Source organism: Pan troglodytes, chromosome 15 (genome assembly GCF_028858775.2).
Source record: "Pan troglodytes isolate AG18354 chromosome 15, NHGRI_mPanTro3-v2.0_pri, whole genome shotgun sequence".
Classification (NCBI taxonomy): Eukaryota; Metazoa; Chordata; class Mammalia; order Primates; family Hominidae; genus Pan; species Pan troglodytes.
The window spans coordinates 86485556-86512339 of NC_072413.2; the positions used below are offsets into that span (position 1 = coordinate 86485556).

At 43.0% G+C, this 26784-nt stretch overlaps 1 protein-coding gene and 1 long non-coding RNA gene across 4 annotated transcripts in view; one reads left to right on the forward strand and one right to left on the reverse strand.

Annotated features, from left to right (window-relative positions):
- Window positions 1-26784, reverse strand: part of PTPN21 (protein tyrosine phosphatase non-receptor type 21) — an 85555-nt gene that overhangs the window by 14748 nt on the left and 44023 nt on the right. For all 3 annotated transcript variants that reach the window (XM_510107.8, XM_016926538.4, XM_063793027.1), the window contains 8 exons: window positions 24614-24681; window positions 23732-23802; window positions 20583-20670; window positions 20085-20173; window positions 16622-16709; window positions 15837-15916; window positions 5255-5315; window positions 4550-4634 (listed from right to left, as the gene is read on the reverse strand). In XM_510107.8, coding sequence (XP_510107.4) covers window positions 4550-4634; window positions 5255-5315; window positions 15837-15916; window positions 16622-16709; window positions 20085-20173; window positions 20583-20670; window positions 23732-23802; window positions 24614-24681 — 630 coding nt within the window. The remainder of the gene's footprint in view (window positions 1-4549; window positions 4635-5254; window positions 5316-15836; window positions 15917-16621; window positions 16710-20084; window positions 20174-20582; window positions 20671-23731; window positions 23803-24613; window positions 24682-26784) is intronic.
- LOC129136998 (uncharacterized) lies at window positions 18604-25671 on the forward strand. The gene is made up of 3 exons (XR_008539069.2): window positions 18604-18691; window positions 20127-20333; window positions 23184-25671. It is a non-coding gene; the product is annotated as an uncharacterized LOC129136998 (long non-coding RNA).

Below are 26784 nucleotides of genomic sequence, written 5' to 3' on the forward strand. Positions count from 1 at the left end.
ATCTATAGGATGGGCATGGCTCTGCCTGCTTAAGGGGTGGCATTCATTGGGTGACAAAGTGAGACCCTGTCTTAAACGAACCACACCCACAGCAGACTAGCAGACTTTTTGGAACTCTGGGGAAGTTGAGGCAGAGATACCATTCAAGGCACTGGGCTGGGGACTCTGCCTTTCTTCCCTGGGTAGGGATGTGGCCTTGCTGCTGCTGAGCTAGTTCAAGCACCAACTGTCTGTAAGCAAGGTGGAATTTTTTATTGTTCTTCCCAAATGAATACGAGAGCTTCGACTGTAAAAGGGTAATGGTATAGCAGGATCTGAACTTCTCTGGTCCAACAGTGTCACCAGCAGCCACACAGCCCATAAAGTGTCCAGAAGCCAAGAGGAGCCACATTAAACAGCTGCAGCTGCCCCCTGCCCTGGCCCCCATGTTTCAGGAAGATCCAGACCTGCAGCTAACAGAATCAGTTTAACCTAATCTTACAATAGCTATGCATGTGTCCCTGCCCAGGGATGACAGGGGCCATGTTTCTTCTAGTCAATTTGTAGCTCACCTGCCCTCTGTTACTGAGGATGATTTCTAACCCTAGATGATTTCTAACACTCAGCAGCCAACTCCTTCAAATAACAATTTCCTCTGAAAGGCATTCTTTTTGTGCTTCGAAAGCTCCATGGTGATTTATGTGATCATGGTGATACTTAAGTAATACACCACAATCCAGTGGGTACACTTTATTCTGGTGGCACATGCAGCTGTGAGGAAATAGCACTCAAATCTCCACGGTATTCTTCTGCTGACACACAGCACTTCCATGTCACTGTGCTTTCCTCATCTATGCAAAGCTTGGTCATGGCTCCATCTCTGCAATCCCCCTTTCCTCACTGCTGCCACAGCTCGGGCCCCTACCCCAGCTTGTCTGAACTAGCTCTATATACACCTAGTCTCCCTGCTTCTGCACCTCACAAACCATCTAGCCATTTATGAGACTGTTATGTGGAAAAGGCAATACTAAGAATAGAAGGAGGAAAAGATGGTTGGAATACAGGCAAGAAAAGGGGAAAGGTATGCATGAAATCACCATAATTCAAGGAAGGGAGAAGAGATGAAGGGTTACAGGAGTCCAGAGGAAGAAATGCTCATTTCCAGCCTGGGTTGGGTTGATGGGGACAAGGAAGAGAGAACCAAGAACCACCTCACAAGATATGGCAGTTAAGGGGACTTGAGGGGTAAGTGGGTGAGGTGGGCGTGTCCAGCTTCCATCAGAAGTGAGGTCTCTCCACCTCTCAGAGCACGCAGGGTTACCCCTCCTCACCCCTTGATATCAGGCACAACAGTGCGACTAGTAATGGTCAAGGGAAAGTGCACAGAGGGTTAAAAGCCAGCTTCCAGGCTCTCTTCCAACTGCAACACTGACCAACAACATTCCAGAGAGAAGAGCCTCTCCAGCTCAAGCCCCTACGGCAGACTCAGACGGGGCAGAGCCCTCCTGCTAGTACAGTGTGCAATGGACAGGTGACCTTTATTATTACTTCCCTGAGAGTTTGGAATGGAGTATTTTGTCAGCACAGCATAGCCCTGCCTATCCGGTCTGCATGGCAGCATGTGAACGGAAGGGTGCATGGGGTAAGGGCACCTGAGGGTGCAGAGCGGCACTGGCAAAGCCAGGGTGCACCCCTGGGCAAGCTGGGGTGGCTAGAGTGTCAGATAGCTACAGAGGAGTAAAATAACTTGAGAAGTAAGGTTGGAAGGGCAGGCTCAGGGAATATTGTGTGGAGTCTCGAACACCAGGCAAAAGAATGATCCTGCACACAGCCGTGTGCAGTGGCTCACACCTGTAACACTAGCACTTTGGGAGGCCAAGGTGGGCAGATCACCCAAGGTCGGGAGTTTGAGACCAGCCTGACCAACACGGAGAGACCCCATCTCTACTAAAAATACAAAATTAGCTGGGCGTGGTGGCGCATGCCTGTAATCCCAGCTACTTGGGAGGCTGAGGCTTGAACCCAGGAGGCAGAGGTGGCAGTGAGCTAAAATCATGCCATTGCACTCTAGCCTGGACAACAAAAGCGAAACTCCATCTCAAAAGAAAAGAAAAGAAATGTTAAATGTAGATGAGATCCCTGGGAAGCTCACAGAGGGAGGGAAAAAGCCACAGGACAGACCTGCAGAGCCCACCAAACAATACTGATGGGAAGGAGGAGGGAAAAACCTAGCATGCCAGGAGAGTTTCCAGAAGGTACAAAGGCTTGAATGTGATGGTGAGGGGATGTGGGGGTGCTGGGAGCCTCCCAGAGGGCCGCTTTAACAGAGTGGCAAAGACAGAGGAGTGGGCGGGTAACCAGCAAGCAGAAGCAGCACACAGAGAGTACTCTTATAAGTCAGTGAGAAACGGCCAGGCACAGTGGCTCACACCTGTAATCCCCACTTTGGAAGGCCAAGGCAGGCGGATCACGAGGTCAGGAGATCGAGACCATCCTGGCTAACACGGTGAAACCCCGTCTCTACTAAAAATACAAAAAATTAGCCGGGCGTGGTGGCGGGTGCCTGTAGTCCCAGCTACTCGGGAGGCTGAGGCAGGAGAATGGCGTGAACCCAGGAGGCAGGGCTTACAGTGAGCCGAGATCGCGCCACTTCACTCCAGCCTGGGCAACAGAGTGAGACTCCGTCTCCAAAAAAAAAAAAAAAAGTCAGTGAGAAAAGAAAGCAGATCACTCAAACCATTACTTAAAGGGAGGAGAATGAATAATATTAAGATGTTTATAGACAGAGGGAAGAGAATGAGTGGCAAAGTGAGACTAACAATGCAGAGGACAGCCAGGTCCTGGAAGTGGGAGGGGCCGGGATTGCAAATACCAGACAAGGGCAGGGTGCAAGAGGGAGGAAATACAAGAACATGGCGAGGGGGATGCTCTCAGGCTCTACACCCAAAGCCCTGCTCTCTACTACCCACCTCACTGCATGAAAACCCTCATCTTTTACACCAGGGCCAACACAAACAATACAGTCACATCCCACCTTCTGGTCCCTTCATGCATCACTCCCTACCAGTTCCTTACCCGAGAGGAAACCTGGACCACTCTACTCTCCAAACACACCCTGCTTCATTCTGTGCCTGGCGTTCACTATCCCCAAAACTAGGAACAGCAACCCCGGTCAAGTTCCTGCCTTTCTACCTGCTGAAATCCACCCATCTTTTCAGATACAGAAAGTTCTTCTCAATCTCCCCAATGTGATGAGTCTCTCTTCCACTGAGGAGCATGGTAATTGCACATGCTGTCTCAGAAAAACTATCATATTCAAGTTATTTGTGCCAGGAGTGGTGGCTCAGGCCTATAATCCCAGCACTTAGAAAGGCAGAAGCAGGAGGATAGCTTGGGCCCAGGAGATTGAGACCACCCTGAGCAATATAGCAAGACCCCATTCTCCACAAAAAAAGGGGTTCAGGGGAGAAAGACAAAGTTATTTGTGCACTTGTCTTATCTTAAACTATTAGATTCTAAGGTGGTTTTTTTTTTTGTTTTGTTTTGTTTTTTTTTGAGATAGTCTCCCTCTGTCATCCAGGCTGGAGTGCAGTAGCACAAAATCTTGGCTCACTGCAACCTCCACCCCCACCTTGGGCTTAAGCAATCCTCCTACCTCAGCCTCCTGAGTAGCTGGGACTGGAGGTGCATACCACTACGCCCAGCTATTTTTTTTTTTTTTTTTGGTAGAGACAGGGTCTGGCCCTGTGGTCCAGGCTGAAGATAAACTTCTTAAGATGTGGAAATACTCATCTGCATAAACCTCCTTAGCATTTGGTATAGCCCCATACAGAGAGAGTATAGAGTAAATGTTAATTGACTGCTTAAACTTCAGCTTGGGGGTTTGTTATAAATACAATTCCTTATACTTCTCATGTGAAAACTGCAGTAGTCATGTGTTTAACTTTTACAATAGGAAAGCCTCTGGCAGGGAAAGAAAAGTAACCCTGGGAATTGTTTGTCAGATAGCAAAGAAGCACTTAAAGGCTAATAGGGTGGTGGTAAAAGGACACAGGAACCAGCTTGATAGTTTCCCATTGGCCAAATTTGAGACCAGTGGAGCATCAAAATTTGATACTGCATGTTTTTACATACATTCAAGAACCCAAATATACGTGGATCATCTGAGGTCAAGAGTTTGAGACCAGTCTGGCCAACATGGTGAAACCCCGTGTCTACTAAAAAATACAAAAATTAGCCAGGCGTGGTGGCGTGCCTGTAGTCCCAGCTACTTAGGAAGCTGAGGCACAAGAATTGCTTGAATCTAGGAGGCGGATGTTGCAGTGAGCTGAGACACGCCACTGCACTCTAGCCTGGGTGACACATTGAGACTCTGTCTCCAAAAACAAACAAACAAACAAACAAAAAACAATCTATTGGCTTCTTTTATGAATCCAGGATAGCTATTATCATGATGCAATTTGGGGTGCAACTTCCGCCAAAAACTGTCCAGGCTTCACGATCTCCAAGCATTCACAGATTTATCCATAGTCATAACTATGTAAGGCATGGCAGAAACAGTGTACTTTACCTTGGGAAGAAGCATATGGTTCTGTATAATGTCCATTATAGTGCAGCTGCGGTGGGGGAGGCATCACGTAGGGCTGGGGTTTAGGCTAAGAAATGGAGAGTTTGACACAGGGTTGAAACATATTCCTTATGTAATACAGGTAAAGTTATTATCCACTGGATTCTTTCTGTTAAAAAAACTTCTAAAGGAATTAAATATATTATATATGGAAAATACACATGAAGACACAGTAGTTCTTAACATATCTAGCATTTCTGTTTCCCCAAATGGCAATGTCAAGCCCTATGACTGATACCAAGGACATTAGGCTCCACAAGAAAATCTGCATCTAAAAAGCTAAGAGCAAGAAGCAATAGATACACATTTCCTTGTAGAAACATTTCAACATAAGAAGCTTATAGGTATTATAGTCAATCTTATTAAAGGCATCTAGTATTTTAAATATATACCAACTTAGGATTACTCTTGGCCAATAGTCTAAGTTCTTAATATTAAGGTCAGACCTAATATTCAAATATGTATAATATAATAATATAAATATTAGGTTGGACCTATGGGAAAAAATTACCATTTCTTTGGTTAAAAATGATGAAATATCAATACACTTTTATGGTTCAGACTCAAAATTAACAGTATTGACAGCATATTTGACTGAGGAAAACCATCACTGAAATGAAAAAGCATCACGCTTTCCTTGTTTCTCACCAGAGACATCCTTGAAGAAGACCTCCTCCTGACTGGGTTCACTGTGACGGTCTGAGTTTGCCTATAAAATAGGATGACTCTGAGAAGGGCACATACACACTCTCTCTTAAATTCTACCATAACAAGATATAGGAACGTAAAATAATAAATCTTCTCAGGCAAAAAAAAGACAAGCTATCTAAGTCATGAAGTCAAAGAAAAGAAGGGAGGTTCTCTGTTGGCCCGTGGGGCCTCAGCCCTTTCCTGCTGCCCCAACCCCTCAACCTGCCCTGTGGTTTCAGGCTCCCCACACAGCATCATCGCCTGGACCCACAAAGGGATCAGAGCATCCTTCCCAGGCCCATCCAATAAACCTCTGGATTAGCCATAAGCAGTGGGGAAAGAGACAAGGCTACATCACCCACACACTTGTCGCAGGAGAAGCTGGATTCAGTGCAAATGCAAATGTGTTTCTCCTATGCGCTGGGGGAGCCCTGGGTCCCTCCACTAACCTTCCTCCTGGGGGACCATCCACTGTCAACCCAGAAGCCTCAAGCAGTAAGAACTGCCTTTAATTAAAAGTCTGTTAACCACAGACTACAAACATAATGAAGAAATGAATTTATGATTTTAGTGACAAGAATCTACATTTCCAAGTGCAGTAAGCATGCTCCTGTAGACCCAGCCTCTTGGGAGCATCTTGGGCCCAGGAGTTCAAGACCAGCCTAGACAACATAGTGAGACCCCATCTTTTAAAAAACTCAAATATAAAAAAATTTCAAACATACGTATTTTTTAAATCTACATTTCCTCTAAGGAACCAAGGGAAAGCAAAGCACAAGACTTGGTTCAGTGAGCCGATGGTAAACCCATTTACGTTTCTTTGCAAGAAATTTCTGATTTGTTTTGAATATACTTTTTAAAAAAACACCTAAGGCCAGGCGCAGTGGCTCACACCTGTAATCCCAAACTTTCAGAGGCCAAGGCGGGTGGATCACCTGAAGTCAGGAGTTCGAGACCACCTGGCCAACATGGTGAAACCTCATCTCTACTGAAAATACAAAAACTAGCTGGGCATGGTGGTGGGTGCCTATAATCCCAGCTACTCGAGAGTCTGAGGCAGGGGAGTCACTTGAACCCAGGAGGCAGAGGTTGCAGTGAGCCGAGATTGCGCCATTGCACTCCAGCCTGGGCAACAAGAGCGAGATTCTAGTCTTAAAAAAAAAAAAAAAAAAAAAAAAAAAAAAGTACCTAAACGTATTAGGGAGTGCTGACAAATACTAATGTGATAATGTGAGATTTTCAACTATTCACACAGCAAGTTCTATCTTTAAAAAAACAATAAGGTAAAAAAAGGAAACAGACACAGAAAAGCCCATTTGTAACTATTGTTTTCAAATAAAGGCAAGATTTTTTTTTTCTTCTGTGTGGTCAGTTTTACTGCAAGATCTAGGAACCTAAACACACTGGATTCTTGGCTTTGTTGATGACATGTAGTTTTGTCAAAGCACTTTTTCTTAGACCTTTTACCACCTATTCCTGGTTCATGTACTTATGTAACACATAATCACTGATTACAAAAATATTTTGTGACCTTTGGTTACAGTGTTCTAAGGACTAATTACTAGAAAATCCATCATGACAAAGTGAATATTCAATCCATTTAAGCAAATTTACCATAATATCAAGCCTCATGTCTCATAAATTAATATTACTCTTAGCACTCTGAAAACTAGTATCTTATATTCAAAAACCCTGAATATTAGCTTATTTTTATAAGACTCTTGAGATAAAAAGAAAACTAGTACATACTAGTTTTAACATCAGGTGATTACAACTGCTTTTACTAGCTTTTATAAATAATTTCATTTCTTTGTTACTGGAAAGTATTCAGGCTGTTATGAAAAATAAATGTCTCTTTTCCAAAAGATATTCCATTCTTCCAGTATTTATTTTGGTGACACAAGTCTGCATGGCGTGTCTGGGTTTTAAAAAATAAAAAATAAAAAATACTCCTTAACTGCACATTAATATATTCCTTAAAATTAGTGCCCACAAATTAGCCAGGCGCGGTGGCAGGCGCCTGTAATCCCAGCTACTCAGGACGCTGAGGCAGGAGAATCGCTTGAGCCAAGGGGGCGGAGGTTGCAGTGAGCCGAGATCACGCCACTGCACTCCAGCCCGGGCGACGGAGTGAGACTCCATCTCAAAAAAAAAAAAAAAAATAGTGCCCAGAATTTGAAGACGCTGCATTTTTGCAGCCTTGAAATTTACTTTGTCTCTGGTTATTCTTCATTGTCAGGACTAGGTTTAGGCAAACTGGGTCCTCTGAACCCTGTGTTCAGTCTAGCAGAGACTCACTGTCTAGATGGACTGAACTTAAACTTTTAAAGTACTACAAATTCACAAGGATTGCCAACAGAATTCTCTGTCAACAAACTCCAACAACATGTCCACAGTTGCCCAGCCTGGGGCAAAAATAAAACACAAAACCCAAGGATGCAGAGCTTCAGCACATGGGCGGCCCTCCCACACTGAGAGCTTATCTTGGCGCTCTTGCCGCAGCACCCAGTGTGGAGGCGAACACTGCCCACTGTAGTAGCCGGCTCTACTAAGAAAACAAACTACAAAAGCGTGTACCTGCCAAAGTGCTTGACCCATGCAGCCACGCCATCAGTTCTAATAGTCTAACCTTCTCTTTCTTCTTGGCATTGTTCTTATAAATGCAGTTTACTCTGAGACCAGCTATCCTCAACTTGGCATACAAGAGAAAACCTTGTAACTGTTGGCTGTGGTTTCCAAACTTTTTGGGCAGTTACTATGTTGATGGGTGCTGCTAAATAACTGAGAAGAAATCACTAGAATCTGTGTGCCAAAGAAGACAAAATAAAAATTAAAAAGGGTGAGCCAGGCGTGGTGGCACATGCCTGTGTAGTGCCAGCGACTTGGAAGGCTGAGGCAGGAGGATCCCTTGAATCCAGGAGTTCATGGCTGTAGTGCACTACGATCCCATCTGCGAATTCCCACCATATTCCACCTGGGAAACTGGGATACTAGGACCTGGTGTCTTTAAAAAAAAGAAAAAAGTCTACCAGCCCAAGTAAAATCAATATTATTTATTGAAACTGTGCTAAGGACTGTACGTGATTATCTCGTGGAATGTGAACACCAAACCCATAAGGGAGGTCCAGTTATTATCCTGATTTTACAGATAAGGAAAGTGATACGTAGGTTCAGTAAGTTGCTCCTGGTCACATGGCAAACAAGTAGTAGAACCGGCATTTGAACCAGCAGGTCTGTCAGATTCCTGAGTGTATGTGTCTAACAATCATGTGTCCAACCTGCTCCCCAACCCCAACTAATCGTAAGCTCCGTGGAGGCAAGATGTGGTATCCCTGGTGCCTTTGCTGAGCAAATGAATGACTAACAAGTGAGGACTAAAGTGATGCTTATTACTAAGCATTTACAGCTGAGCTTGTATTTCTAAGCCTCGTCTGAATTTTGCTTTGTAAGTTTCCTTTCTTATACGATGTAAGGGAGTTAAGATTTTGATAAACAAAAAGATGCCATTGATAGCTCATGCACTAATAGATAGTTCAAGGAATAGATTCCTTCCTGTAATCCCAGGTACTTAGGAGGCTGAGATGTGAGGATCACTTGAGGCCAGGGGTTTAAGACCAGCCTGGGCAACAAAGCAAGACCCCATCTCTAAAAAACTAAAAAAAAAAATTAGCCAGGCATGGTGGCACACGCTTATAATCCTGGCTACTTCAGAAGCTGAAGGCTGAGGCCAGTGGATCCCTCAAGCCCGGGAGTCTGAGGTTACAGTGAGCTATGATCACACCACTGCACTCCAGCCTGGAAGACAGAGCAAGACCCCGTCTCTTTAAAAAATAAATAAATAAAAGTGTTAGATGGTGGAAATACCTAGCAAATGTTTGTCTCAATGACTTACACCTTTTGAGCTCACTATAGTAAGGGTAAGGAAGAATAAATGCTCTCCTCCCAGCCTACACTTGGGTAGACCAGGGCTGCATCCAAGCTGCTTACAGGTCACTGACTTGGCTCTGGGATGCCTGCTCCTACTGTTCACCCCCCTACCAAACCCCGCCTTAGGTGTAGCTTCCTGGCATTGTGGGATGGGAGAGGAACAAAGCCAGCAGAGACCATCTCAGGTAACTGGGAAGGAATACTGATGGAGGGAGAGGCCCTAGTGTCACTCCAGCCCCATGAAATGTGTGGTTTTCTTTTTTTTTTTTTTTGGAGATGGAGTCTTGCTCTGTCGCCCAGGCTGAAGTGCAGTGGTGCAATCCTGGCTCACTGCAACCTCCACCTCCCAGGCTCAAGGGATTCTCCTGCCTCAGCCTTCCGAGCAGCTGGGATTATAGGTGCCCGCCACCACGCCAGGCTAAGTTTTGCATTTTTAGTAGAGACGGGGTTTCACCTTGTTGGCCAGGCTAGTCTTGAACTCCTGGCCTCAGATAATCCACCTGCCTCAGCCTCTCAAAGTGCTGGGATTACAGGCATGAGCCACCGCGACCGGCCGACATGTGTGGTTTTCCAGGGTGACACTGACCTTTATCCATATGAGAACCTACTCAGAAAAAGCCGCTGCCTCTCCTCGGCTCCACCAGGGGTCCATGTCCCCATACCCAGAGGTCCCACTGTTTGGCCTTGTGGCTGCTCCTCCTCTCCCCTCCCACCTCTTCCTGCCCTGCTCCTTCACATGGATCCATGGGAACTACTGGGTCCTCTCTACACTTCTGGGGCTCAGGGGACTGGAATGGGATAGGGGCTGCTCCATCTTCTTCCAGACTTCCTATAGTCTCTTCAAGCCCTGCAGTAGGCCAAGAAGATGGGTAAACTCTTTCCCTTTCCAGGCAGGGCCTACTCTAGTCAGTCTCCTGATTACAAAAGTCTCCGGAACCAAGGTGGACACCGGCTGCTATGTTCACCAACACCCCTGAGCTGCAGGGAGCACTCACTGCGCTCAGCGAGTGGCCTGCTGCAGTCTGAAATACAAGTTTCCCTTCTGGAGAAAGTCTCTTGAACCCTCTATCACTTGGCTTTGCAGGTTGAAGGATACCATCCTCCCTTTTCCTCACAGAAAAGAGCAGGGGAGCCACCTACACCAAGGGGCCTCTCATGACTCCCCAACTCTCCCGGCATTTTCCTTATATAAATCAGGGAGGGTGATTACAGCATGACCAGTTCTGGGGCTTAGAGTGAGAGACAGTGGGTTTGAAGCAGATTTCTGATCTAACAGGTTGACATTATTATGTCATTTAATTCCCAATTCAACCATAAAGGAATATTAAGTATAAAAGTCTCAATATCCTCACTTTATAATTTTTAAAAGACAGACTGTTATCCATCTAACATTTTTAAGGTTTGGATAACGATCATTCTGTTATCTAATGCACTTTGTTAGGGGGTGGAGGGAGAAGGCTGTTGGATTATGCCATTGTATAAATACTAAAATATAGTTATCTGGGTCAAGATTAGATGAGTCACATAAGGCCATCCCAAGCAGCAATAAACTACAATAGATCAGGACTGGGGGTAAAGGGGACACCCTGGGATTACAGTTCCCCTTTCTGTGCAAGTCGAGTCTATCTCCTGGGCCACCAGTCACCCCAGCCCAAACCAGATGTCCAGAAGCCACTGTCCAGTTCCAGGCCAGGGGCAGTTTTGTTAAATGCCTATCACGCTTTAGTTTACCCATCTGGCCCATGACAACAAGTCTACCAATACTTCAGAATCCTAATATTGGAACATGACTAAACAGTCTATATTGAGAGCCTTTAAAACATGGCCATAACAATTAAAGTTCTTTTCATTTTATTATCAAGCAAAATTTTAAAAGCTAATATTAAAAGCTTCATTTACTTTATGTGGGAAACAAACGCTCACAATGAAATATATTAGTTCCCTACAGAATGAATCATAAGTAATTACATAGGAATAGCTCATGGAAATCAACTGCCACAATCTATTGGATATATAGAGATTGAAAGCAAACTTTGGAAAACAGCCCTTTAAACATAACTGTTCCATTTTAAAAAGATTCAGGTGTTCCTTATTTAGGTATAGCATATGCAACTGATGACATTAATGTAGTTTTGTTCACACTTGCCAATAAATAGCAATATTCCAAAAACTAGAGCTGAATTTCTAAGACTCATTCACCATAATCAATCATTTGTTGCTTTTCCCTCTTCCCTCTTTTACTTATTACAAGTTGTTAATTTGCAAACAAACAAACAAACAAACAAAAAACAGGCACTAACCACCAACCAATATGGATGCCTCATGGAAAGGGATTATGTTTTATGGTTTATTCAAAATGTAGATTCTCCACTATTTTCCAGAGAAGAAACGAACTGAGGTAATAATGGCTCAATATTATGAACACTCTTAACTTATTAAAGTCTTTAAAATGAAAATGGTGTGGTCCAACAGACTGCATTATCTACTGCTTGAATCTTAGAACTTACTTCTGCATAGAAATCATGCCACATATGGCTGGATAACCAGGTCAGCCCCAGGGAACCCCAAAGGCAAGTAGCACTACTGAATATCACCACCAGGGGGAACACTTTCATATGCAAATACACCCAGGCCCCTAGCAGAAACTGCTTCCCATATTTACAAAGAAAGCAGGTTCCTCCTCCCTGTCAGTGCTTACGAAAATCCCATCACCAGACCAGCGGTGGGGACTCGGATGCAAACATGGTGCAGGGGAAGGCAGAGAAGAGACAGGGACTGGGCCATACATGCAAACCACTGGCCAGCTCCCCGTCCGGGTGGGCATCCCCGCATGTTATCTTTACACTGCTGCTCCTGCCCAGAGTTTCTCTCACACCCTGCAAGACAGAAGGCACTTCCACAGGCTTTCTCCTTCCTTCCTGGTGCTAAGGGACAAAATGCCCTTGTTAGACTTTGCCTCCACCCCATGCCTCATTTACAATCTGTAATAAAAGGAAGAGACAAAGGAGCAAAAGTGCTCTTCTCCCCTGTGACTCCCATCACTGCCACACTCCGGCTCCCATTGTTCACTAAGCCCTTATGCACCGGGCACCTTGCCAGACAGGGGACACGAAGATGAGAAAGAGGAGACCCTGCCCTCATGGAGCTTCATCAAACAAGAGAGACAGATCAAATGAAAATGATCTGTCAATTGATATCTGTCAATATGAAAAAAGCAGGCAGGAACTACTCTAACAGGCTAGCACAGCGGCTAAGAGCACAGGCTCGAGTCTTGCTGCTCCACTTACTAGTTGTGTGGCAGGGCAAGACATTTCACTTCTATAAGTCTCCATACCTTCATCAATAATGGGATAGTAATAATTGTGCCCAACAGGGTTACTGTAAGGATTAAAGAAAATAAAAGCTCTCAGTATAATGCTTGACACAGAGCAAGCATTTACTAAAATATTGTTATGAATTATTCAGGTCATTGTTATAAAAGAGGTAGAAAAAACAACTTTCAGAGTGGTGTCGAGGACTAAGCAAACTGAATGTTTGGTGGTGTCTATGGGGGCTGTATTTTAAACTCAATCTTGAAGAATGACTAAGAGTCTGTCAGAGAAGGGAAGGAAGGACATTTTAGCAAAGGCCTGGGCTGGGGGCATTCACATGATAAGGAAAGATGCCTTCCTGGAGTCAGACTCCAAGGCCAACTGGGCTGGGGCAGCTAAGTCCAGAGAAGGACCTCAGGAGTCTGCCCTTAATCCTGTACCCAGGATGGGGCGGGTGAGAGGCACATGCTCAGATTTGTTCCTGACATGTAACTTCAAGAGCAGTGCTACATATTTTGCTTATCTATCCAGAAGACTGACTGCATACAGATGAGATAGGGCGTGGGGGGCCAAGTGGGAGGGAGCTCCAGGAGGTGCCTCCAGACATGGACCAGGGACAAGGACAGCTTAAAGAAAGGTTGTGGGAATTGAGTGCAACATTTCGGGTCTCAGCTTAGATGTCACTTGGCTGGGTAGCCTTTCCTATCTTGGCAGTTCTGGGTGACGTACCATTTTCCTAAGGGATCTTACAGCACCAAGACATCTTGAATCAGAGCTCTTAACACCTGTATCTATAGATTAGCTGAACAAATTCATTAAGGCCGACAGTGAGCCAGGCCCTTGCTTGGCATGGGGAATATAGCACTGAAGGCAGGGAAGAGTGTCTGTCCTCAAGCACTGCTCTAGAGCTAACCTGCTGACAGGGGATACAGGCAAACAAGCAAACAAACAAATATAGAAATTCACGTGGTGCTAAGTGCTATAAAGAACAAAACAAAGTTAGAGGGTAAAGAGACAGATCATAGTGGAAGGGGGGTACCATAGGACAATCAGGGACAGCCTCTGAAGAGGGTCATATCTGACCAGACAGCAGGCTGCAATGAGGGAGCAAGGCAGGTGGAGACCTGGGAAAAGAGCAAGGACAGCCTCCCCTAGGGTGAGGCACATCTGCAGCCTAGCCAGGATACCAATGTGGCTGGAACAGAGCAAGCAGGGAGGAGGATAAAAGACATAAGGTTGGAACCAGGCAAGGACCACACTGTGTATGGCCTCGTACTTTTATTAGAAGTAAAATGGGGCCAGGCCTGGTGGCTCACACCTGTCCAGCCCTTTGAGAGGCCGGGGCAGGAGGATCCCTAAAGTCCAGAAGTTTGAGACTGGTGTGGGTAACATAAGGAGATCCTGCCTCTATAAAAAACACCAAAAAATTAACCAGGTACACACCTGTGGTACCAGCTACTCAGGAGGCTGAGGTGGGAGGATCACCTGAGCCCAGGGAGGTTGAGAGGCTGCTGTGAGCCATGATCATGCCATTGTACTCAGCCTGGGTGACAGAGCTGTCTCAAAAACAAACTAAAAAAATTACTTAAAAAAAGAAGTGGAATCCCAAAGGAGGGTTAAGAAGAGTGAAAGGATCTGGGCAGGGTGCGGTGGCTCACACCTGTAATCCCAGCACTTTGGGAGGCTGAGGCAGGTGGATCACGAGGTCAGGAGATCGAGACCATCCTGGCCAACATGGTGAAACCCCATCTCTACTAAAAATACAAAAAATTAGCTGGGCGTGGTGGCATGTGCCTGTAGTCCCAGCTACTCAAGAGGCTGAGGCAGGAGAATCACTTGAACCCGGGAGGCGGAGGTTGCAGTGAGCCAAGATCGTGCCACTGCACTCCAGCCTGGGTGACAGAGCGAGACTCTGTCTCAAAAAAAAAAAAAAAAAAAGAGTGTCAGGATCTGATTCAGGTTAAACTAAGATCATTCTGGCTGACATATGGAAAATAAGCTACAGGCAGCGAAGGCACAGAAACAGGAAAGTCAGAAGGCTACCTCAGTATTCTGATGAGAAGTAGTGGCAGCCAGCACTAAGCTGTTAACACGAGTGGTAAAAATGGTCAGGTTTCATACCACATCCAATTCATCAGCAAGTTCTGCCAGCTCTACCTTCAGAATATACAGGCAGTAGTATATATTCACCACAACTTTCAGAGTGGTATTGAGGACTAAGCAAACTAAATGCTTGCGGTAGGATGCAGGAGTCAAGAGCTCAAGGAGGGCCGGGCACGGTGGCTCACGCCTGTAATCCCAGCACTTTGGAAGGCCAAGGCAGGCAGATCACCTGAGGTCGGAAGTTCAAGACCAGCCTGAACAACATGGAGAAACCCTGTCTCTACTAAAAATACAAAATTAGTGGGGTGTGGTGGCGCATGCCTGTAATCCCAGCTACTCGGGAGGCTGAGGCAGGAGAATCACTTGAACCGGGGGCTCAGGGGGAGGACAGGTCAGGAGAAGCCCCCTAGAGGAAAGGATTTGGAGAAAAGGCCTCAGGACCAAACCAGCAAAGGTGACTGAGAAGAAACAGCCTAGAAAGAGGAAACCGAGCAGGGGGTGGTGTCCTGGCAGCCGAAGAAGAGCAGGATTCCAGAAGGATGGAAGGAGCTGTCGGAGGATCAGTACTGCGGAGCGGTCAAGTGAGAGAACTCATGAAATGATCACTGGACGAAAGTCACCTGACCACAACAAGCAGCATCAGTAACGTGGAGGCTTAGGGAAAATGGGATGGAAGGAAGGAAACATACAAGCATACACAACTCTCTTGAGGAAACCTGCTATTCAGGAAAGCAGAGATATGGTGCAGAGGCTGGAGGGGAGTATAGATGAAGGACAATATTTTATATGTGCAATATCACCGTGTGCTTTATTGATCTGGCAAACAGTAAGAAACCCATGTGGGCTAAGAAAAATGCACACCAGGAAGGAGGGGCAAAAATTCTTCAGATAGCTGGAAAAGCTGAATAATCTTTAATGACTCAAAATGCTTACCAGAGGATTGATTTAAACAAATAAAGGATATTATTCCCTTTTTACCTTTCAAGAATTACAATGGTTCTTGTAACTAGTTGAAATAAATCTCAGAGGCATACAATGTAGTTATTAGAAGTTGGTCCAAAGCTAAACTAGGAAAACAGCTATAGGATCAAAAAAAGATGTCAACTGATAAAATGTCTTTCTTGATGATACAGTATACTCAAGATTACAATTTCTAAATTCATTATTTTTGATAATTTCCATGAGCAGGACATACTTACAGGTTATACTGGTTTAGTCTGTAAAACTTGTGTCGCGCAACACAGAGTCTCCAAATGTATTTTGCTGTTTCCATGTCTTCCTAGCAAACAAAATAGGCATAAAGCAATATGAAAGCACACATACAACTTGATACGTTTAATGCAGAGTTTGTCTAAAGACATAATGGGTGACATCATATGACAAAGTCACTTTCAGAACACTATAAGCCTTTCATTTTCCAACACTGTGCCCATGGTATGAATACCACAAGTAGGATTTAATTTATGAAGACAAAACAATCTGTTCTAACAGTGTGATTCTCATATTAAACAGTTTCAAAATGACTTGGGAATCTAAAAACTATAAAAATACCAACTTTTATTCTTGCTAAATATACTCAAAGACATTTTTAAACAAAAATATGACTCAGTAACTCAATATTGCCTTTGTCAAGAGAGCAAAAGCAAGTAACTGTTAAATAACATTTCTTCAGAGCTATTCATTTATCAATGAAATTTAAGATATCAGTGCTTACTTTCTCCCCCACATAATCCCTGAAGTTTAAAGGTTATCATGATCAGACAGTAGTTATCCAAAGACTCATTCACTCAGCATTTACTGAGCAGCCATTTTTTGCTAACTGCCATTTTGCAAAATGCTATATGATAAAACTGCATGTTTTATACAATTACAAAATATTGTCATTTTAATGCTGCCCTGCCTCCAAACACATACAGGCACGCAGAAGTAGAACTTGTTAACTTTTAGGAAAAACATTCCATGCAGACCCCTAATGTTTACTCACAGTTTGAAATTGGATGGTCTCCTCTTTATTTGCCAGCTCTAATGCAAAAAAGGACTTGTTGTGGGACATGTTGGCAATGTCATGCCACCTAAAGAACAGCAAATAGAGAACTGGCAATGTGAGTGCCCATGGGGGAAACAAGGAGATAGAATACACAAGTTTTCCCTAAGCCTGACGTGTAAGTTAGCATTTGGTAACATTTCTGAGAAAAACAAAAAACAAGAAACACGAGACCAGCCTGGCCAACATGGTGAAACCCTGTCTCTATTAAAAATACAAAAAAAAAAACAAAAAAAAAACTCGCCAGGCGTGGTAGCAGGTACCTGTAGGCCCAGCTACTCGGGAGGCTGAGGCGGGAGAATGGTGTGAACCCGGGAGGCAGAGCTTGCAGTGAGCCGAGATCGCACCACTGCACTCCAACCTGGGCGACAGAGTGAGACACTGCCTCAAACAAACAAACAAAGAAACAAATAAAAAACAAAAACAAAAACTAGGTCAGGCATGGTGGCTCACGCCTGCAATCCGAGCACTTTGGGAGGCCGAGGCAGGTGGATCACCTGAGGTCACGAGTTTCAGACTCCTGGCCAACATGGTGAAACCCTGTCTCTACTAAGAATACAAAAAAAATTAGCTGGGCATGGTGGTGGGCACCTGCAATCCCAGCTACTTGGGAGGCTGAGGCAGAAGAATCGCTTGAACCCAGGAGGCGGAGGTTGCAGTGAGCTGAGACAGCACCATTGCACTCCAGCGTGGGCAACAAAAATGAAACTCTGTCTAAAAAAAAAAAAAAAAAAAAATTACAAAAACTAGGCCAGGCGAGGTGGCAGGCACCTGTAATCCCAGCTACTTGGGAGGCTGAGGCAGAAGAATTGTCTGAACCCGGGAGGCAGAAGTTGCAGTGAACCAAGATTGTGCCACTGCATGCCAGTCTGGGCAACAGAACGAGACTCTGTCTCAAAAAAAACCAAAACAGAAAAAAGAAAAAAAAAATCAGTGGTTTTAATCAGCTAGCATGAATGTTCTAATTGAAGTAACAGCAGCTAGTTCAAAAAGTAAACTCATGTATAATAAATGAGGGAAAAGAGAATTTAAAAGACGTAAAATGTATCATTCTCATGTGTCAGATTTGCTTGATGGAAGATCCCTCTCTTAGCTGATTGCCAATGCCCCATTTATTCATTCAACAAAATAAAAGACACCTATTATAACAATGCCAGAAATTGCAGTAGGTCCTAGGGACGCTAAGATTAGTGAGTTACAGTGCTTCCCTCAAATTCGCACAGTTGGAGGGGAAAGGTGGGAGAAAGAACACAGAAGCAAACAAAAACTTTTAAGTGCTGCAGGTATTAAAATAAGGCACAAAAGTGGGGGAGGTGTGCTCTGAAAAGCTTCAGGGTGAAGATAAATTTGAAATGCCAGGAACTCAAAGAGTGAACTATGCTGGAAGTGATCACTAGGATTCAAAATCTTATACTTTCTAATTTTGTCATATTAGCTTTTATATGTTAATATTTGATTTTATTAATCACAGAATTTTATAAAAAGAAAAAACTATGGAAGAAAAAATTTTATCCTTCTCCATTAGATTTATTTATTTTAAATGTATTAAAATAAAATCAACTTAGTACGGATTCCGTTGTTTGTTAAATCTAAAGATTATTAGCATCACATTAAGGCAACTGTGAAAATTCCTATCCAGTGATAAAGGAAGCCAGGTAGATGCCTCAAGTTTCCATGTGACACTTTGGGCACCATCAGAGCCCTGCTCTTCAGGTGAAGCCACGGATCCATTTTCCTCTCCTCTCCCTGACCCCCAACTCAGCATGTTGGGAAGGGTTAATATAAGTGGCTTGGGGACGAGAGAGCAACTGCCAAAGGGGAGCCACCCAGCCCAGGGCAGTGCATTCTAGGAATGGGGTTCTGCTCCCCAAGTGATGCGTACTCTCTGAGGTCATAATCACCATGGAGAATTCATGGCTCAAGAGGCAGTAAAGCAAAGGAAGTGAGGGAGGAGATGTCAGTTTAGAGAAAAAGCTCTTCAAAGGCCAAACTAGTTCTCAAGAAGAAATGGTAGGAGTGGTTTAGAAAGCTTGAGTAGTGTGTGTGTTGTGGGGCGGGCAGTGAGTAGGCGGTGGAGAGAATAAAAGCTGTTTAATACAGCGATTAAGAGCCCACGCATAAAGTGGAGGATCCAAGTTCTAGTCCTAGTTATGCCAGTTAATAACTGGGTCACCATGGACAAATCACAACTTTTCTAAGCCTCAATTATCACACGTGCAAAGTGGTGGTAATACCTACTGCTGACAGTGTTATGAAGATTACACTAAAAAAAATTCACAAAAAATGCTCAGCATAGTTTATCTGACTCATGATAAGCACTCAACAAATGGTAGACACAAAGGAACCAAAAAACACAAGTGATAGAATATGTTTTCCTGCCTTATAAAAACAATATAAGCTTTTGGTTGGACATGAACTTTGGGTTTTCCAGATTACACATTTTAAGGAATTAAAGGTAGGGGATTGTACAATATGGTCCAACTTACTATCTTTAAGATACAAATTAGAACACAGAATACTATAAAGGAAATTAAAATCACCTGTACTTTCATTGTTCAGAGTCGGTTACTATTAGCACATCGCTATATATTCTTTCCAACTTGCTTCACATTCCAAGATTTCCACAAATGAATAGTATCTTTTTTCATATCAGCAAAAAAAACCAACATTATAAAAAATAATTGAAATTTGCTTAGATACTGGTATTTTAGGAATTTTGGTACAAAACTAGAGTCAAAACAAAGCTCTATATTTTTCATAGGAAAGAGCCCTTCAGGCTGGGCACAGTGGGCTCACACCTGGAATCCCAGCACTCTGGGAGGCAGGCAGATAGCTTGAGCCCAAGAGTTTGAGACTAGCCTGGGCAACATGGTGAAACTGTCTCCACAAAAAATACAAAAATTAGCCAGGCATGGTGGCATTAGCCTGTAGTCCTAGCCACTCAGGAAGCTGGGATGGGAGGATCACTTCAGCCTGGGAGGTCAAGGCTGCAGTGAGTGGTGACTGTACCACTGCACTCTAGCCTGGGCAACAGAGTGAGACCTTGCCTCACAATAAATAAATTAACCAATAAATAGCCTTGGAAACCAGAGCTCAAATTAAACATTCATATCAAAGCAAAGAATGGCCTCCATATGGCACAAAAAGGGTCACACATTTTTAAGCATTTTATAATAGGCCGTCATTATAGGCACTATACTCTGGACATTCAGTTTTGAAGAAAGCGGCTTATTGAAAAGGACTGTTGCATTCAGATGGTATGTTTTTCCTAGGAAGGGAATTATTTCCATTTTTTAATGAGACCTTGGTATAGACTTGTGAACAATTTAACTGCTGTAAGTACTAAAAAATGTATCACCAACAGGAGCCATAGAAAACATACAAAAAGAGGTAAGAAAAATACCTAAATACCACAGGATGCCTTCCATTCTTGTGTTTCACAAAGATACCTTCAAGACACGCTCCAATGGATATGTCACTTCCTTGGCTATCCTACAAGGAGAAAGCAGAAGAAGAAACACCCAGGAAGCAGATGCAGAGGAACTGCTGCTAGAGTTCCCTGGACTGGTTTCCCAGATGTGGAAAGTTCCGAAGACCTACAGAGTAACTATTCAGGAAGACAAAAGTCTGAATGAGATCTATGATCTTATAGGTAAGTATAAAAATTGAAAAAGTTTGGCCCTCCTTAGGAACTCTATTTCAAGACCATTTCAAAGTATGAACCACAAAATGGGAATGTGTTTTACCAGAAAACTTTGGTCACCAGGACCTCAGCTTTTAAGTTTCCAGAGTTTTGCACGTCCTCAGCCTTTGCACATAAGGACATCCTTGGATTTCCCCATGATCTTCTCAAATTTGTAAGCCTAACTTTAAAGAGCCCCAGCCGCCAAGCCACACTTACCTTAGCAGGGTAGCTCTCTTCTCCATAGCCATCCATTCTCTCTACCTCCTGCATGTACAGCATTTCAGCATCAGGAGCTGTGAGCCCTCTGCAACCCAAAAGAAGCAAGATTGTTCACAAAGCAAGCTTAAAATGGTTTAAAATAAAGCTTTTCTTAAAACCTATATGTCAATTTAGCATAAGACATTATAAACATTTCACGTTTCTAAGCATCTATAATTGGCTATATCAATCTATTGATATTTACTGAAAACCAGTATGTGCTGAATGCTGAGGGTATCACATGAGATCCTGCTCTCCATACTTAAGGCAGATGAGTGGGAAGGTGGGGGATAAAACAACTCCCTAAAAAATCTTAGGGTGAAATCTTGAACTTTTCTTAAACCACCAAGTAATTGCTTATTATCCCAAATATCAGGGCTGGGCATGGTGACTCATGCCTGTAACCGCAGCACCTTGGGAAGCCAAGGACAAAGGACCACCTGAGGCCAGCAGTTTGAGACCAGCCTGGGCAACATAGTGAGACCTTGTCACTACAAAAAAAAAAAAAAAATGTTTTAAATTAGCCAGGCATGGTGGTGCACATCTATAGTCCCAGCAGCTTGGAAGGCTGAGGTGGGAAGACTGCTTGAGCCCAGGAGTTCAAGGATGCAGTGAGCTATGATCGCTCCACTGCATGCCAGTCTGGGCAACAAAAAAACAAAAAAAAAAACAAAAATAAAAACAACAAAATATCAGGCATTACTGAGAATTATGTGCTAAATGTTGAACGCAGGGAATAAGGGTACGAGGAGGCTACATGAAAACCCCTTTTTGCTCAGGTGAGTGCAACACTACTAGGATGGGTAGGAAGGCAGTGTGGGTAAAGGAGGAGTGCCCAAGTGCATGCAGACTTGCATCTCCAGCCTCATCTTCCGATGCTCCCCGCTGTCCTCAAGGCACCCACACTGTAGCCATTCCAAACTCTGCATCTCTTCAGATAGAATATGTTCCCTAGCCCCTCTGGGCTTTTGCACATGAGAATCCCTCTTCTTGGTGTGCCTGTGACTCACTTGTGGACCTGGCCAATCCCTAATATCCTTCAAGACTCTGTCTATGCATCATTTCCTCTGGATCACCTTCTGGGATTCTCCAATGCCGCAGCTCCATGCAGTACCAACACATTCCGCCCATACCCCTCTAACTGCACTCATTATCTTCTTATATGTATTATAATTACTATAGTGGGTTGTCCTGCCAGCCCTCATATTGCAGGGCTGGGAATGCACTCTTAGAAGACAAGAAATTATTCTATTTATCTTTGTGCCATAGCATCCAGCACTCTTCCTCTGCTTAATGCAGAATAAGAACACTAAGCTATCTTTTAAGGAAATGCACAAATGAATAAATGGAAGTGACAAAAGGCAGGACAATGTGTGCCTGAGGGACCAATTAAGCTAGAAAAGAAATGGTTCATGTGGTTCTGCTGTCCAGCAGAAGGTAAAGCTGGGAAGGCAGGATTTAACCAACTTGTAGGAGGCCTTTAATCCCAGGGTAATGAACTTGGGCTAGTAGAAAGCATGAAAATACCCATGAGCACGTGGAAGGAGAAGGAGAGAGGTAAGAGGAAACTGATATTCTAGGGAGATTAATCTTTTGTGAGTCACTGTGTGGATTTGAGTGGAGAGAGACTAGAGGCAAAAGTTTATTTTATTTGGAAGGGGATAAGCAATAGGTTCTAATGAAACTGATCTGCTTTCAATTCCCACCTCTACCACACGTAGAGGTAACTAAATCTTTTTTTTTTTTTTTTTTTTTTGCTCTGTCACCAGGCTGGAGTGCAGTGGCACGATCTCAGCTCACTGCAACCTCCACCTCCCAGGTTCAAGCGAATCCCCTGCCTCAGCCTTCTGAGTAGCTGAGACTACCGGTGCATGCCACCACACCTGGCTAATTTTTTGTATTTTAGTGGAGACAGGGTTTCAACATGTTTGCCAGGATGGTCTCGATCTCCTGACCTCGTGATCTGCCCACCTCAGCCTCCCAAAGTGCTGGGATTACAGGCGTGAGCCACTGCTCCCAGCCAGAGATAACAAAATCTTTTTGAGCTTGGTTTCCCCATCTGGTAAGATGGAGATAATAATGTTTATCTTAATGAGTAGTTATAAGAATTTAGAGTACAGACAGTCCTCAACTTATGATGATGGTTCAACTGAATGACTTTCAACTTTACAATGGTACAAAGGTGATACAAATACAGTAGGAACTGTACTTTGAGGACCCACACAACTATTCTGTTTTTCACTTTCAGTACAGTATTCAACAAATTATATGAGATAGTCAACATTATAAAATATATTACAGGCTTTGTGTTAGATGATTTTGCCCAACCGTATGCTAATATAAGTGTTCTGAGAACACGTAGGGTAGGCTAGGGTAAGCTATGATGTTCAGCAGGACTGGTGTATTAAATACATCTCGACTTAAGAGTATTTTCAACTTACTATGGGTTTATCAGGACTTAACCCCATCACAAGTCAAGGAGCATCTGTATGTGGAACTGTGTGGTAGTTGGTTTAGAATAAGACTTAGCATTATCCAGAAGAGTATTTTTTCTTACAGGCAACACAGAGATTCATCATGAAAGAACGTCAATATGTACAAGTATACAAAGGTATGCAGAAGCATAGTTCAGAGTAATAAGCACCATAGCTCTTAGCATAGCTCCCCAGGTGACAGACACAGCTTCCATAGGTATAGAGAGGGAAGTAACCCTGTACTTGCTAAGCTGTATCATAAAAGAAAACAAATCATCCTAATTTTACGTTAACCTATACAGGTTTGTTTGAGGTTATCAAACAAACCTTTACTACATGCAGTAAAAAATGGGCACCCTTCAATGACTGGCTGCTTTCAACTTCCTCAGTGTCCTCACTGGTAAAACATGGACAATAAATGAGTAATATGGGTAAGTGCTTACTTAGAACAGCACATGACACACAGTGAGTGCTATATAAATGTTGGCTACTTGTAATAGTAGTGGCAGTAATGTTCCAAATTTAGTTGGGCAAATAAATATTAATCATGTAAATTAAATATTTAATTGAATATTTCAAATTCAAGCAGACATTGGTTCTATGCTATTTCCATGTCTTATTTCTTAGAGTTACCTGTATTTCTGATGTAGTAAGGCCACTTTTTGGGTTGCTTCTTCCAATACTTTTTCATCTTGTAACCATCCCTGAAGAAAACACACAGTGGTAAGTATGTGACAATTCACCCCAATTTCTTAGAAGGAATCATGGCCATTGACTGTTAATGACTCTCGTCACTATCAGGCAAAATTATGACTATTGTTACTATATGGGAGCTTTGTTTACATAGGTAATCATCTTTCTAAGGAATTAACTGGCTTCTCACAAGAGCCAAAAAAAAAAACTTGCCCCACCTTCTCAATCCCAGGGAAAGTTTCAGCTGAGTTATTTCAAGTTGGTGACAGTAGTTAGCCAGTCCTGAGCCCAGCAAGATAAAAACATCTTGTGCGTTCTCTGGCGCTGTGTAGACACTCAGAACAGCATACCACACCTTCCTTAGTTGTTGCAATGCAGTTTCCATGTCCCTTCCATCAGTAATGACTTTATAAAAGTAGAAGGCAGTGTCTTTGTCATCTACTTTTTAAATTGCTGATGAGAAGCGACATTCATTCCTCAATATAATTTTGTAAGGTTTCAAACCTTCAGTTAAAAGTAAAACCTGTGCATGCTTCCTGAGAAGCTGAAAACGAATCCTTCTTTTTAAACTCACAAATAGAAAACAAATGTCTCCAGGCACAGTGCAGTGACTACAGACCCTTCAGTTTCTGTGGGTTCACAAGGACCAAGATGACTACAACAGGGAAAGCAGTCACACTTGAGATGTTTATAAGAGGGAATTTTTTTTTATAATCCTATTCCTGACAGTAAGTCTATCATACGGATTTCATTTCAGGGATTATTAAGGGTATAGGAATAAACTGTTTCTTTTAAAAGGCCCAGTGTCAAAAGAAGTCTTACCACAGGAAACAAGGCAAATTTCTGAAGAAAGTCCTGGGATTCATACTGATCAAAGTCACCAAAATCCGCTATATAGAATGACAAATATTCACATGTTAATTATATTTAAATTGCATTGCAAAATATGCAGAACAAAATTCAATATGCAGTATATCTAGACGGTATGCTAATATTTCAGAAGTCAAATTTGTTATAGCTATATAAAGTATATTTTTAAAGTATCTTTTTAAAAATGTTAATTAGGCAGATATGAGTCTTGGCTTGGAAAAATGCCTATGAATTAAATAAAAAAAAAGTTGCAAGCTCTATGTAATATGATCTCATTTTACAGTTAAAATGCAAACAAAACCTACCCTGTAATCATATATGCTTGCTTATGTACAGGAAAATGTCAAGGAGAAACCAAATTGTCAACAGTACTGATGACCTCTGGGGTCACTTGAATATATTACACTTGAGGCCACTGGGACCACTTGAATATATTACAGCAAGATATATTTGTGTTGAAATTTTTAATTTTTTTAAAAAAATTGACAATTCAGCAAAATGCTTACGAAAAAGTAATTCTTAAAGCCAAAAATGATACTTAAGAAAATCTAAAGTACCTTGAAAAGGAATGTGGCTCCATGTGCATCAGGCATTTGTTTAAAAATGATACATGTCTCCATGCCTGCTTATAGCTGAAGGAGTTTTATTAATAATTATTCTGATTAAATTTCACTCCCAAGGCTAAATGCCAGTTATTGTTTGAAATAATGCCCCATCAGAAATCTTCCCAGCCAGGCACAGTGGCTCACACCTATAATCCCAGCACTTCAGTAAGCCAAGGAGGGAGGATAGCTTGAGCCAAAGAGTCTGAGACCAGCCTAGCAACATAGCAAGACCCTATCTCTATAAAAAATTTTAAAAATCAGCCAGGCATGGTAGCGCACACCTGTAGTCACAGCTACTTGGGAGGCTCAGGTGGGAGGATCACTTGAGCACAGTAGGTTGTGGCTGCAGTGCGCCACGATCACATCACTGCACTCAAGCCTGGGCAACAGAGTAAGACTGTCTCCAAAAAAAGGAAAATACACACATACATGTAAATACATGTATATCAGACACGTAAAAATGAAAAAAATAAACAATTCAAAAATGCTGGTGAAATGCAGAATCTTTATTTATATATGTACATTTTAAAGATGAGGGCTTGCTATGTTGCCCAGGCTGGTCTCGAACTCCTGGACTCAAGCAATCCTCCCACACTGGCCTCCCAAAGTGCTGGGATTAGAGGCGTGAGACACCGCACCCAGCCATCTTTATCTATTATGATTGATGATATTACTGCATAATTCAGGACAACCATTTAAGAAACCAAACAAGTGGGAGTAGGGTGAGGGATAAAAGTCTATACATGGGGTACAGGGTACACTCCTCAGGTGATGGGTACAGCCAAATCTCAGAAATCACCACTAAAGAACTTATTCATGTAACCATAGCCAGCCACGGTGGCTCACATCTATAATCCCAGCACTTTGGAAGGCTGAGGCAGGTGGATCACCTGACGTCAGGAGTTTGAGACCAGCCTGGCCAACATGGTGAAACCCCATCTTTACTAAAAATACAAAAATTAGTTGGGTCTGTGTGGTGGCAGGTATCTGTAATCCCAGGTACTCGGGAGGCTGAGGCAGGAGAATCGCTTGAACCCAGGAGGCGGAGGAGGTTGCAGTGAGCCGAGATCGTGCCACTGCACTCCAGCCTGGTCCATAGAGCGAGACTCCATCTCAAAAAAAAAAAAGTAACTATATAAATAAGAAGAACTTATTCATGTAAGCAAACACCACCTGTTCCCCAAAAACCTATTGAAATAAATAAAAAGAAACCAAACATATGAAGTGTACTTAAACTGTAAGTGAATATAACCTCATCAAACTCACTGACTAGCATATCTTTCTTCTTAAAATATGACCTATTAGCAGATAAAGTCTTTGAACTAGATGAATACATAGCATAGTATTAATAAATGTATATGTATATAGTCATGTGTCACTTAAGGATGGGAATGTGTTGAGAAAGGCATCATTAGATTTTGTCACTGTGCAAACATCAGAATATACTTACACAAACCTAGGTGGTGCAGCCTACTCCACACCTAGGCTATATTGTATAGCCTACTATACACCTAGGCT